The 15,490-nt window shown below is 41.1% G+C and overlaps 1 protein-coding gene across 1 annotated transcript in view; it reads left to right on the plus strand.

The window, feature by feature from the left end:
• ARL2BP (ARF like GTPase 2 binding protein) overlaps positions 1-15,490 on the plus strand; it is a 332,718-nt gene that overhangs the window by 179,284 nt on the left and 137,944 nt on the right. Inside the window, exons 4-5 of the mRNA XM_086947737.1 lie at positions 10,110-10,216; positions 12,433-12,518. Of these exons, the coding sequence (XP_086803863.1) occupies positions 10,110-10,216; positions 12,433-12,518 (193 nt within the window). The remainder of the gene's footprint in view (positions 1-10,109; positions 10,217-12,432; positions 12,519-15,490) is intronic.

The raw sequence follows: 15,490 nt of genomic DNA on the forward strand, positions 1-15,490 counted from the left end.
AAAGATTGAATCCATCCCAAATATTGTCCCTGTATGCCGAATGCCTTTAATGTTGCCCAGAGGTACTCCCACCCCACTCGGTCAAATGCTTTCTCTGCATCTAGCATGACCATTCCAAGTGGGGCAAGAGTAACCGCCGCAACATCAAAAGCAGTTACTGCGGTGTTGACATGAGCAGTGGTGTCTCTCCCAACCACGAATCCATACTGTTGGCATTTGACCAGATCAGGCATTATAGGGGCTAAACGGTTGGCAAGTACTTTGGCGAAGATTTTGGCGTCGGTATTAATTAATGAAATTGGTCTATATGATCCCTGTTCTTATGGTGGTTTGTTCTTTGTTAAAAAGATTATTTTAGCAGTGCGCCCTGAGATAGGAGCGCTTCCTGTTTCCCCCATAGAGTCAATCACCTGATGGAATAGAGGGAGTAATTCCTGTTCACAGATCTTGTAGATCTCCATAGGCAAACAGTCTTCTCCTGCGGCCTTACCTAGGGGGAGTGATTGTATAGCCTTACCTATTTCCTCAGTAGAAATTTTAGTGCCGAGTAGTCTATTTATTTATGGGTCCATTCTTTCAGGTTTATGTGTCTCTAGATATGATTCTATTGCTTCTAGGGTAGGTACGTTCTCTGGAGTATAAAGATGACAATAATATTTAGCAAATTGTTCCAAAATCTGCTCTGGTTTTCTATACATTTTAGAGTCTAATCCTTTTGTTGTTTTTATAGTAGTTTTGGCCTTCTTGTCAGCTACTTTATAAGCCAACATTTTTCCAATCCTGTCTCCCCCTTCATAATGTGTAAGTTTATATTTGTGTATTTTAGAGCTATATTTTTCCCTAGGAGTCTTCTTTAGTGCTGCCATTAATGAAACTAATATTATTCTTAACTCTTCAATGTTGGTTTTGCCTTGTATAATAGCATCTGATAATTGGTGTTCGGCTGTTAGAATATTGGAGGTGACTGATTTTTCTACCCCAACGCTTTTCAGCATTGTCCCGAAAGATATATTGTTGTGCGTAGCCTCTAATGCTGCATTTACATGAATCCCATACATAATTGACAGCAGTAGAATTAATATTTAGTGATATATATTCCTGTATGTGGTTCTTAATGCCCAGGATGAATTTAGGGTCCGTGAGTAGATATCTGGGGAATGTAAATTGCCGGGTAGTTTGTTTGGAGTCCAAAATTTTAAATTCAAACAATATCGGATTATGATCTGAGGTAACTTTAGGGCAAATTTCTATTTCGCAGTTTTCTAGGATATTGTCTGTTGTCCATACCATATCGATCCTAGAGAGAGTTTGGTGTGGGGCTGAGTAAAATGTAAAGCCGGGAGTGGTAGGGTGTTTAGTACGCCAAACATCTTTCAAATTGTACATCCTAGCTAATTCCTCTATAGCGGATCTCACTTTACCCATCCTATTTCTGATTCCTTTGCTTGTAGAGTCTATAGCGTAATTCATGACGCAGTTAAAATCCCCCATTATCAACAATTCCCCATCCCAATCAAGTAACTCAATAGTCAATTGTTCATACAGTTTGGGTATATCGACATTTGGACCGTAAATAGTACAGAATACACAGCATTTTTGGTTGATTTGCAATTGAGCTATTGCCCACCTGCCTTTAGCATCGCCAGCAGTTTTAATAACATTCATTTTTAACCATTTCTGTTTCAGAATAGCAACTCCTCGGATTGTTGTCTCTGTAGTAGAGCAGACAACAAGGTTGTAGCCCTTTTGTGATAGTAGTTTACGATCATGATACCTAATATGAGTTTCTGAAATAAATACCATATGCGGTGTGTACATATTCATTTCTTCTTGTACCAAATTTCTTTTACATTTATTATTAAGACCGGCAACGTTCCAAACCAAACATCTAAGAGTAGACATAACTTATATTGGTATTACTCAATCTCCTCCGTGAAATAAATTCAGTAGTCTTATTACAGCTTTTTGTGCATTTTTCACCCTTGCAATTGATTTTTTTCCCTTTTTTGACCCCTACCCACCCAGACAGCTCAATCCCACCCAACCACCCCCACACCTTGAAAACCCCCAGGGGGGAGCACCCCTCTTTCCCTTGCTACCGCTAGTAGGGCAGCACAGTGAAGTTACGAGCATGGAGTCTGCTCCTTTCGGCTATCGCTCAAGAGTACATATCAAAAGTACATATCAATCAACAAAAATTAGGAGAGCAATAAAGTGGCTGAAGAAAAGAATAAATAAGAGGAGAGTGGAAAGAGGAGAGAGGAAAGTAGTAGACTAAAAAGATGTGTAAAAAAAAAAAAAAGGACAGAGAGAGAAACACGAGAAGTAATCCAAATGGTTGTATTCTAGTCCAGGTGCGTCTCCATTAATGATTTAGTTTCAAATAGCCAGATTTATATCTTGTTAGTTCTTATTAATTCTTATTGAGTATTTATCAGGTTTTTAGACTTTCTCTCTCGTAATTTTCTCGAAGTGCTTAGTCGCCTCCTCTGGATCAGAGAAGAATAATGATTGACCATCCCTAATGACTTTAAGACAAGCAGGTTCCTGTAGGTACACAGTGCAGCCAATAGCTTTGAAAGAGTCTATTAGTTTGCGAAGTTCCCATCGTCGATCCATTGTAGCCTTGCTCAGATCAGAACGTACAAAAAAAGTGATATTATCTGAAGTGACTGGATTATTGACTTTTGCTTTGAGAGCTACTGCTTGTTTCAATAGAAAGTTCCCAAAGTATATTAGTAATGGTCTAGGAAATTTGTTATTATTTTGATTACTTTGGAAAGAAGGCAGTCTATGTACCCATTGAAGTTGGGAATCCCAGTCCCAATCAGAAAGGTCGCAGAAAGCTTTTTGAAAGAGTTTCACAACGAAAGATCGGGGGCCAGCCCCTTCGACACCCTCAGGGACTCCTAACAGTCTTAAGTTGTGTCTACGTGCCCTGTTCTCCATATCTTCGACTTTAGCTTCTAGTTGAGAGATGCGAGCTGAGTAGGTTCTCGTGGTTGACTCTGATCGTGAAGTGCTTTCTTCGACTCCCACAACTCGCAGTTTCAACTCCTCCATCTCCTGTGTGACCCCACCAAGTTTTTGACACACTTCGCTCATGAAAACCTGTAATTTAGTGTTGTCCTCTCTTAGCTGTAGGCGCTGTTGATGACTTTCCTGCCTCTGTGCCATAAGAGTTTGCATAATTAAGCCCCTAGAGATATTATCTAAGTGATTGTGAATTTCGTCCCCTGATTTAGACATTAATTATTTGACTGGGTTCTGGTGTTGCAATCAAGACATTGGCAATCAGGGAAGTCTGGTTAGAGTTTATAGTCATTATTTCAGTCGTTGTTTCAGTAGAATCAGCATTTGAAGTTTCCAGTGGATAGATGTCTGTTTCAATCGGTATTGACCTTATGTTAGAGTCTATTGAAGCGGTGGGTGAGCTAATAGGCTTTCTTATATCTGGATCTTTAGTCGAGCTGCCAGCTACAGGAGTAGTTAGAGCGGTTGAGGCATTAAGCTGTACAACAGTGATAGCATCGTTGTTGACCGATCTATTTTCAATTGGTGGGGTTGGTGGAGTTATAGCATCCGGTTTGAGTTTTGTATTATCCGCGTTATCTGACCTAGGGATCGTATTTTTATCCCGTATATGTATGTCTTCGTCAAAGCTTGCTCCAGATAGCCTCAGGGCCATGCCCTTCACTCCTCCCTTTGCTTCAATCCACTTCCTCAATGGGCTATCGTCAACTATAGCCTTGCGCCCTTTTTTATTTGTAGAAGGATCTTTACTCAGTAGTTTGCGAGTCGTGGGTTTTTGTTTGGTCTTAGCTTTTAATTTTGTTCTTCTTGTATTTGTAGCTTGACCAGCATTATTTCTAGTAGGAGTTACTTCCTTATCTAGCTCGCCCTCTTCAGAGATCTCTTCATATTCGTAATTGGAGCTTTCTTCTGCCCTTTCGATTTCATCGTTTAATGAGTAATCGTTCTTTCCAATTGGATTGTCAACCACTTGCTCCTTAAGTGTAAGTTTATTTGTAATTATCTCAGTCTCTAATGTGAGCAATGAGTTCTTAGTATGTTCACTCATTTCAATCTCATACCCCATATTTAGGCTTGGTGCTGTGGTTATGCATGGCAACTGGGTATTAGCAGTGTCAGAGGTGCCTCCATCGATAATATCAAAAGTGTCAGTATCAGAATACATGGCAGCAATTACTTCGTCTCTCCCCCTATCAGATACAACATCGGGTTCCGAAATAGGGTCTTTGTTCACATGAGTGTTTAATTTGTTAATTTTGTCAGCATTTGCATTCTTATTATTATCTTTATCCTTCCCTGTGGTGTTCACTCGACTAGTATCTGAATTATTGGGAGATATAGTTATAGTACAGGTAGCGTTCGTTTTTTTTTTTGGTACCTGTCTTAGCCAGATCGCTTGAGGAGGGGGAAATTTGTGATATCTGTCAGTTTATATCCCCATCTTGAGAAATCATCGTCTCAGTATCCCCGTTAGTGCTGCCTGTGGGTATCGCTATATGAAGTAGTTGCTTTTCTATCCCAGCTCCTGCTGCACTCTTTTCGCCTGTTAGAGCTGGGGTTGGGGCTCCCGCCATAAGTCCCGCAGTAATCTTAGTTTTTATGGCGGACCCCACCGCGGACATACCTGGCTCGTCTTGTTTCGCCGTCTTTCCAGCCCTGCCAGTTGTGGTGGAGCGGGTAGCTTGACGCGAAGTCATCGGCGCGGCAGCAGCGAAGGGGCTCGGCTCTGCTGGCTCCACATGCAGAAGCGCCGTCCGATCCTCAGCGAGTGCACACAGCTGTGCAAGGGTCAGTCCGAGGCCGAGGCCCGCCCTGTGACACGTCTGACCGAGCGCTCGGAGGGAGCCGGTATTCCGAAGCCTCCAAACCGGCACCACCCCTCTGCTCAGTCGGTAGAGGAACTGCAACATCCGAGTTGAGCCACGGATCCGACCGTTGTGTTACAGGTACCACGTTATACGTTTTTCTTTTTTTATACAGGAGATGCGTTTTCAGCTCAGCAACTCTTCGGCTTGTTTTAGCTCTCTGCTCGCATTCACAAGCGTTTATAGTCTAACTGCAGGATCGCATATTCACTTTGCAGCTCTCCTCAGCTTTCTTCGTAGTTTTCCTCAGAAGACGGTTCGGAGCGACTCCATGCAAGCTCCTTCACTCTGCGGCGTCAACCCGCCATCTTGACTCCGCCATTGTAAAGTTAAGCGACTGTAGCTCTCTACATGCCTGTCCTATCCCTCTTTTGTTTCACCACTAATGTATACACCTAGTGAATCAACTGCTCACACATCTATGCAAAGAGTCACACACCTCCCAGCCACCCACACACACACACTCACTCAGTCTCTCATTCAAATACTTGGGCAACCAATCATTAACCCAAATAGCCGCTCATATAGCTACTGATCCACACATGCAGCAGCTTACACAACAACAGACATACTGATGCACACATTCAGACAGTTTAGTCACTAACCCATGCATTTAGTAAGACACATTTGAAGCACTCACTCATACAGTCAGTCACGCACCTCCTAAATCCTTCATCCAGACACTTATACATCCACTCATTCTTCAATATGTAAAACATATTTAAACTTTACAGAAACACACAGTCACTGGATGTCATCAGTGATGTCAAATGAGATGTCATCAGTGATGTCATCAGTGATGTCATTTGAGATGTCATCAGTGATGTCACTGACCATGTCATGAATGATGTAATATGTGACATCAGAAATATAGTTAGTACAACTAACTGAATAGGAGCAATTTCAATGGTTTTTAAAATGCTAATTCCTAACTATATAAGGCCTGAAACCTATGTTTTTTTAAGTGAATATATATATATATATATATCCAAAAAGTCGTTTTCACCCTCTGCCTTCCATGCAGAACAACGAAAAGAGCGAGACCACAAAGTAAGTGCAGTTTCCTCAGTGCATTTTATTCCGTGCCAAGAGTTACAGCCTGCAATCCACCATGACGCGTTTCACCTCGAGAGAGGCTTGATCACATAGCTAATCTGTCACTCTCCGCGTACTTTACAAGGATCCTCATTAGCCTTGCTGAGGATTCCAAATTGGCTGTTGCCCATTCTTCAAGCATATGTTGGTCCGGGTTGTCATAGCTAGGGGCCAGTGTAATTCGAAGACCCCTAGGAACCCGCCTCACCTCCAAGTATCTTGTGAGTGATTTGTTCTCCCACCACTTAGCCTGCTCCTTCTTAGAGAGCTTCTCAAGTTTACGGAAAGTGTCTTTAATCGTTGGGTTCGTGTTTACCCCATCCGGTTGCTGAGTGGGCGTAGCTGAGTCTCCCCCTGCCGGGCTCTCGAAAACTGACTCCGCAGCCTGCTCTCTGTGTCGCAACACGGCGGCGGACATTGCGTTGTGTGGCTGATAATTTTTAGGCACTTGACCGAAGAAACTAAACTGACGGGGAGCGCTGTTACAGTTTACTGCGCGCCCCGCGTGGCACACTCTTCCCTGCGATTGTCGAATGCTGCCTTACCCGGAGAGGGCTGCCGAACACCTCAGTTCTTCTCCGGTGTCGATGGCTCCCTTCTTTCCCGGCAGGCGTGTGCTGTCTCGCAGGGGCATACACGGCTTGCTCCTACCGGAGTATCGAAAAACGGTTCCGGTTCACGAAACCACTGCTTCCTGACGTGTCACCGCCCAAGTGAAGAGGGATCTCGCTCGTAACCAGGAAGCCTCCAGTCACCACAATATCCAAAAAGTCGTCGTTTTCACCCTCTGCCTTCCATGCAGAACAACGAAAAGAGCGAGACCACAAAGTAAGTGCAGTTTCCTCAGTGCATTTCATTCCGTGCCAAGAGTTACAGCCTGCAATCCACCATGACGCGTTTCACCTCGAGAGAGGCTTGATCACATATATATATATATATATATATATATTACCTACTGGCGGTCGCCAGTAGGTAGTTATAGTTAGGATTATTTTCAATGCAAAATCTCAACATTCTATTGTGAATAACTTTGGTGCCGGTTGAGGAATCTGCCTGAACATTTTCTCAAATTTGCCTCGCAGCGCCCCGGTCCTTCCCTGAAAGTTTGGGGGGGATTTATCAAGCCGTGGACGAGATAAAAGGGGGGTCCCAAAACGTGTTTTCCCCATGTTAATTTCCATAGGGCGGTCGACCTCACTTTTAGCCCGAACGGCTGAATGGATTTCCACCAAATTGGCAAAATTGTAGGGACTGGTACCCCGATGTGCCTTTGCTATGTCTCAAGATATATGCTCCAGTGGTTTTTACGAAAATTAACTTTGAAAATATATATATTGGGCTACATTGGGCTATATATATATATGTTAGAGCCCAAATGTAGCCCATTGTAGCCCAAAGATGGCCACCAGAGACAAAAAAAAACAAATGTAGCCCAAATATCAGCCAGATGTAGCCCAACTATAGCCCAATGACAGAATGTCCCAGAGTGTTCTAAAGAACAACTAGAACGCTAACAGTCTTACTTATGACAAAAGTATGGCACACCTGAAGTCATCTTGATTGGAATAAAGTGGTAACACTTAATACATTTAATTTGAAAAGGAACAAAATGAGGGGTTTCATTTTGCCATAGAAATTGTCATCAGTGATGTCTTGAGTGATGTCACTGACCATGTCATGAGTGATGTAATATGTGACGTCATCAGCAGTGCATTGCACGCGCAAGTTATAGTGAGTCCAACTAACTATAACATGGGAATTTCAATGGTTTTATGCGAGTAAAATTTTCACCTACCTATAACTGGTGTGAAACCTATGGTTTTTTCAGTGAATATATATATATATTTGTATATATATGGTGATTTTCATGCATTGTCTTCACTTTATGTGGGTTATCTTGAATATTATGTACTGTGTACACTGTATATGTATATATCTACTGTCATTGGTCTGTCCGGGTGCCTCGAAGGCACGGAAAAAAGGGCGGAACCTGATGTCATCACGCCGTCGTAGGCCTAATAAGGAGTCAGTGATGTCAGTCGGAGTTGCGCGCAAAGCCGTGCTCCTATGACGTCGTCCACGTAGGCGTGCTTTCAAAAGAATTTTCCGAACGTTGCTGACGCAGGGGGATATTCACAAGGTGAGGAATCCACAGGCAGATACTGTATCCAACAGAAAAAGCGTTACCGAAGGTAAGTAACTTGTTCAACAAACATATAGAGTGTGTTTATGCTGAGAATACCCAACTTCAAGCTATTAGTTTGTCAGGGCTTGTATTTGCCTGGAGCCTGGTTAAGAACATTAGATTGTTAATTTTGTGAGTGTTATTTTGTCAATGGCGTTTCAAATTTGCTTGAATTGTTAAGGTCTCATTAACACAGATAGAATGAGGGACACCTCATCATACCAAAGTAAATTCGATGGTGATAAAATTGGAACGTGATCACTGCTAGATCAAAATTGTGAACAGGTGATACTTAGTTGAGTGGTCACATGTGCAGATTAGTGGTTCTTTAAAATGCCTAAAATCAGGAGCGCATCGTAAGGATAGAGGGTTAATGTAAGTGTCTCTTGACTGCATTTAATGAACATCTAAAAGAGCTTGATGAAAGGTAGCGCAAAGGGAGCAAAGTACACTAAGGAACAAATAACATACTCTCCGGGCCATAGACAGCAAACTTTGTGAATAATAGTGTTCAAGGCTAGACAATATATTTACTGTTTACATTTATCATGCTCTGTGATTGAGTAAACTAACAAAAGTTATATTGTGTTTTAATTGAGTCTTAGGTGAACTGTTGTTCTAGTGCATATGTATTAATATTCCTGGCACATAATACCTTATTCAGGAATCGTAGTGGATCCTCCAAACATTATCTTTCAATTGGGTGACCAAGCATCCAAGAATTGCCAGATTGCCCCGGTTTTTCATCATTTGTCGTGGCAAATTTCAGTAAATTTAACCTAGCACGTCACTGTCTTTACAGAGGGTCGACTGAGCACACAGGGAAGCAAGTTTTCATGTGCTCCAGTGCATAATTATTTATAATTCATTAGTAGAAAGCAAGTTAGTTAACCAAGGTGTGAGAATTTGGGTGTATTATATAAAAGGCTGTGGGGCCTTATCGTGTAATACACTCACTAAAATACACTCGCTAAATTGTCTTGGGTCCAGTCAGGCTCATTTGTAAACCTTAAGCTCAACCTTGGGTAGCTGTGGCTTCAAGCAGCAAGGCTTGACAAAGAACCTTAGTGTAAAGCATTTACTATTACCAACCAACGGAATGAGAATGTCACACAACAAGTAAAGAGATACAACAGTAATTTATTAAAAATAAAGCGTATTTTTATGAATTTTTAGATACCTTCGCTCTGATTATAAGCACTATTTAGTTGGGCACACCTCCCACTACGGTTTATTGACCGTATTCACCACCGGCACTACCACCGAACTCCACCCTTAACCCAAGCATGAACTACCCCATCACCCTATTGCCTAAACCTTATTTCTATTATATCTTCTTCGTTTTGTAGATACTCCTTGATAAAGGGCCATTTCGCCCGAAATGCATTGGAGTGGAACCCATGAATCTGCTAATGTACAAATACGTATAAAAATGAAGCATCTTTGAACCGATCGATATGCTTTGAATATCAACTAACCGACAGGAGGAATAAAACTAAAAGTTTGAAAATTTTCTCAAGAACTCTGTTGGAGTCTTTTTTTAAACCTCATGGTGTGCCTCAACACAGGGATGCACTCACCTTGACGTGTGCACTTTTTTCTAACAAGGTCAGATAATGCCGTAAGCTTCTATTGACAGAACAGCCACGTTAAGTGATTTTCGAGTTTTTATGTTGCTAGTGGTGTTTGGCTAAGTCATATGTATAGTATGATTAACGGTTCCCCCCTAGGTTTTCATCTATTCTTAAAAGGGAGGATTTGTCTCGTACTTTGACATAAAGTCTTTGTCCACTAAGCACAGCCATTAATGTTATATTGCCCTAAGCCACATGCATTGTTCATAGAATGAGACAATTGGTGCTCAATATTTTGTTAAATTATAAGTTTTTGTGTTAATTGAAATGTTGAATTTGTTTGTTTTTGTAATGTAGATGAGGAATTCCAACTGCTGCAAAGAACATTTATGGATAAATATTACTGTGAGTTTGAAGATACAGAAGAAAACAAACTAGTCTACACCCCCATCTTTAATGAATATGTAGGTATAAAATACTTTTTTGTGCTTTTCTGTGATTGACTGATGGGCCTTAACACATCACACTTTGTCTTTGTCAGCAAATATTTTTAAATTGGTTTGAGTTATCTTCAGCAGCTAGAGAGAATATGGATGTCCTTCTCTCCCGTCAGTCAGGCCCACATGGTCAGTAAAACGTCTATTTTAAAATAAAATTAAGTGTTTGAAATTAAACCTTTACTTGCAGAAATAGCAATTCAAACTGTCCAGGGCGTGGAATTCCTATGCCTGATGCCCACTACATATTGTTTGGAATCAATGTCAACATTTCATGTTTAGTTTGCCCACTGTACAAGTTGGCCCAGCTCCTTCCTGAACAAAGCATTTGACCTCCAGTTTAAAAGTATCACACACTGTATGAATCTGTGGAAAAGGATTGTCTTTCACTAAGGCAGTTTGTTTCTGTATGTGTACGTTGTCCAAACGTTATCACATGATTCATTAATGCAATTCCTTTACTATTCAGGCGAGCTCTCTACGGAAATGTAGTGATATGCGAGTTCAGCTTGCAGTACTGACAGTGGTTCCTTTGTAAAAAAGTGTACACGTTTGCAAAATTTACCAGTTGGAAGCTTTTTATAAAGCTCCCTGAATATATGGAAATACATACATAAGTATGAAAACAAGACTGGTGATTACTTGTCTTCAAAATAAAATGTATACGCAAATAATTGCAACTTGGAAAAAAAAGTTTTGCTATGCTATTGTGAAAATTAAATAAATCCCTCAGGGCATTTAGTAAAACGTGCTTGTTGCATACTATTATTTATAAAACTATTATTAATGGGGAATCGGTGTAAAACCCTTCTGGGCAACAGGAAAAGAAATGAGGGGGCTCACTACTTAAAGAAAATCACCAAAAACCATTCACAGGTATATTTATTTCCCTGAAGTGATGCAGATTTATGACTTTTAGAAATTAAGAAGATTTTACAGATGTATACCCTGAAACCATATTCCCTGCAAATGTCAGGATTCCATTTTCGCATGAGCAGATCTACTCGCATACATTTGCTAATGCAAAAATTATGCAGAGCAATTGCAAATGCCCTTTCCCTAATTACCCTGTTTTCCATCACCCTGGGAAAGGTTCACAGTTGCCCTTGTCAGGAGTACATTTCCAGGTTGTTTCCAGTGTGTGGAGAGATTGAAGAGGAATTGGTGAATACCCTTAAAATATTGGATTGTGGATGTGCAGAGAGTCACTGGGCATTCCAACAATGAAGCTTTTGCTTCTAGCCTACTTTGAGCCCCTATATGTAGATTTGGTTAAAGATGGCAAAACCTGAGAGTTGCTTGAATCTAAACCTTGTTGCAATATGAGCCTTAACATAACCCCTCGAACAACTAGATATTTAATAAAATTCCATTCCAAACCCCTGCTGTAACACCAAGGCTGGGGTGATCACTCAAGTCTATTCACCTCCTCCCATAGTTTCCATCTTGATGCATGTTTGCTGATACATCTACTAGCAGTCATGGTTAAAACCTACTATCCAGACATCACTTTTTCTAAGATGTTAGTTGTGATGGAAAATGCAATGGTATGCTTAACACATGGACAGTTTAAAACATTGAGTTTTTAATTTATATTAGTGAGTCTTGAGTATTTTCACATGCATCTGATTCAAGAGTATGATTGAACCTGACCATTTTTAGGTCTTGATAAATAAGAACTTAAGTTTATGAATTTGAGTAAAATGTAAGGGTGCTACTCTTTCAAAGGCTGTTTTCCCCTCCTTTTCTTCTACTATGATTAGTTGTTTAGTATGTCCTTATGTAATTGTCAGCAATGGAACATTTCCTTGTGAACATTTGTTTTTTTGATAACTGACTGGCATTTTCCCTGTGTTAAGTGTTAGCGTTTTTTATTTAATGAATCTGTGAGTGGGGTGCTTAGCACAGCAATGGCTTTGATTACCTATTTGCTAGATGTAAAACAGCCTACTCTCCTGAAATATCTGTCCCTTAATTCTTCTTTTTTGCAAAACGTCAGGCATTTTAACAATGGTGCACAAAAGTACATTATTACCCCCACTATATTAGCAGTGGAAATTGGCCCAGAGACACCATATTGTCGGCATGTAACACAAAAGCATGCATCCATTTTTGTATTTCAGAATGGATAGGTAGTGTAAACCTTTTACATTCAAAATGCACCTAAACATGAACTTTTTTAGATTTCTTTAGTTGAGAAGTACATTGAAGAGCAACTACTGGAGAGACTGCCAGGATTTAACATGGCTGCTTTCACAGCATCGCTACAGTAAGTTGTATTTTATGCTTTTTTTGTGATTTGTAAGCAGTGTCTGTATTGGTTTTTTTGCATTTAATGTGCAAGTATGATCGTTTGTTTTTCTTTGAAGATTTATGAAGTTAATGCAAGGCCTCATATCAAAATTATTTACGCTCGTTTGCAGATGGTGGTAAATCAGTTCCATCATCAAACAGCCGCCATGTATTTTGTAGAAAAATCTGCTTCATCACGGCCACGTTATGCCAATTGTAAGTTATCGCCTTTTTTTAGCCCACAAACACATTCATGTCTAGTCAGATATTCTTTATTCGGTTGTAAAAATAAGCCACATATGGTACAGACAAAAAGCATAACATTTCTTATAGGCGATAAGCTTTTAAGTAATTGCACAGCACCAGATACTAAATTGGCCACAAACAAACCAATCTTTACGCCTGGTAATAACATTAAGTAAACCAAGGTGGGACAAACTTGGGTAAAGTGGGAGCCGGTGTTCCATAATCCGCTGCCCCCCGTGAGGCAGTGCCCCCCCCTGTTTTGCGCATGCGCACGCATGCGCATATTACGGCTGATGACGTGGTACCACGCCCACCATCATTCCGTGACATCACCATTGCGCATGCTCTATTTGAACATGGCTCGCGTCTCGGGCAGAAAGCGCCCGCGGGGTCCTTGTGCCGACCTCTATACACAGCCCGTCTCCGTGCACCCCACCTGCAGGCCGGTATTGCCCCGCATTAAAGCTGGTACATATTTATTAAAAATGTACATGTTTAACACAATACATTTCTGACAGCTCTCAGCGTATCCCCAGTAAGTGTCCTCAATTCTTTAGCCTTTCCTTGCTATGTCCATCTGATCGGCCTCACTCTGACTTCTTCTCACACCCCTCTCCCTTTCCTTCTGTAATCAAATCTCAATCAGATAGATGGTGATTTAATTGGCATTAAATAAAATGAATTTTGAAGTGTTCCAGCCTCGTACACCGCCTCGGGCTGCTGGCGGCTCGAGGCTCTGAACGATGTTGGCACAAGGACCCCGCGGCCGCTCTCTGCCCTTCTCCGCCCGTGACGTAGGGGGGGCAGCCACTCACGGGGATACAATGGTTCTCAGAACACCGGCAAACAATGGAAGGTTAAACAGTTTTCGCTGTTATTATTAAAAGAACGAACCATTATAAAGTGCTACATGTCCTGAGGTGAGTTGCCATGGCATCCACAGAGAATAACAACAGACTCAAAAGCACTCCTTCATGGAAGGTTTAGCAGATGGTGGCTAAGGTTTAGTCTAAAACGAGTCAATAAGAACCAATGGTGGATTGACATATCCAAGTGGCGGTAGGGTTCGATAAGAACAGTAGTTTGCAACTGAATATATAATTTAACTGAACGTTTGTTTAAAAGCTTTTTTAGTCCACAAAACATCACTTTTGAAACTTGAGTCTGGATTACTGAAAATTTCAGTCCACCCAAGTTTAATAAAGCTGGATTTAATATTACTAATCCATGGGATAGAGGCCACTCGATCCAGACTCAAGCAGTCTTTGTAGACCAGACGTTTAAAACGTTTCTCAAAGTGGAGCCAAACGGATAACCAGAGGAGAAGCGGCGTAACTGTAAAATGTACTCAAAAACAAGTTGTGAGTAATACAAGCAGTAGTACTCTGAGAAAGACCTAAATGTCGTCTTAAAAATGTATCCTCAATTACTGCTTGAACAGAAGTTTCCGCAAAAGCTCCATATTTTACTACCATAAGCAACTAAAGGGACAGCACTATAAATCTCAAGCAAAATCTTAATGGATTTATGTCCCAGTCTGTTTGCGAAATCAAAGACCTAAGCAATACGCCTAGTAAAAGAGACACTTTTAGCAGACACCAGGGAGGACGATCACAAAAAGGAATAAAATTGGACACCGAGATAAGGAAAAGAGGATTCATGTCTGATAATATTTTCATGTATCTTAAAAAGTCTGAACTTAGTAGACCAAGGGCCGATGACCATAACATGATATTTGGAAAAGTTGGTACTTAAATCAAGCCTATCCATAAAGTTAACAAAACAATTAAGCAAGTGGTTCAACCCCAAGGCAGTTCTAGCAATAAGGACGGCATCGTCCACATAGAGCAATACCGGAATGGAACGGCTGCCAATTCGTTGGAAGCAGCAGACACCTTTGACCATCAGGTGGAGGCATGGGGGGTACTGGTGCGCACAACCGGAGAAGCCGGGTTTTAGGTCTTGTGGCAGTCCTCAGAAGATGACCGAATATGGGGGCGGTGGTGTAGCTATTAAGGACTGTCGAGATGATTCTATACGGTTTTGAAATATTGATGTCTGAGCTTGCTGTATTATACGAAGACAGTTTTCTCTTTCGCTCTGTGATACTATGTGTGTTGACGCAAAACCTTCGATAAAGTTGGTTATAAAAATAAAATCTACAGGAAGTCCATCAACACTAGGAGCCTTGTTAGAGGGAAGCAACTGTATAGCCTCCCACACCTCATGTGAGAATATCACAGGAACACTAAGAGTCCGTGACAAGGGGAATTTCAGGGTGTGGAAGGAGAATTAAGCACAGAGTAGATATGTTTAAAATGTTTGACACAAAGCTCTGGCGAGATGGTACAAAGTAAAGCCGGGTTAGTTGCAGGCTTAAAGATAGGTTGATTAATAATTTCCCAAAACAAGGTACTATCACACATCTTGCTAGCAGAGAGCAGTTGTTCCCATGCCTCGTTCTGCAAGGCTTGTTGTGATCTGTAGGGACAGACTTCAAGGCTTTCATCATTAAGCGATAAGCCTTGGAACATTTAGCATCGTACCATTTAGATGGATTGGCAGCCCTAGACTGGATTTTAAAGTCAGAAGGAGCTTAATATTGTCACAAATAATCGGCAATGAACTCGGAAGACTCAAATCAGAAGAGTCGCTCCTCAAAGAAAACTCAATCTCTGGGTGCTAGACCTGTCAGTCGTTTGG

Source organism: Lissotriton vulgaris, chromosome 12, assembly GCF_964263255.1.
Source record: "Lissotriton vulgaris chromosome 12, aLisVul1.2, whole genome shotgun sequence".
NCBI lineage: Eukaryota > Metazoa > Chordata > Amphibia > Caudata > Salamandridae > Lissotriton > Lissotriton vulgaris.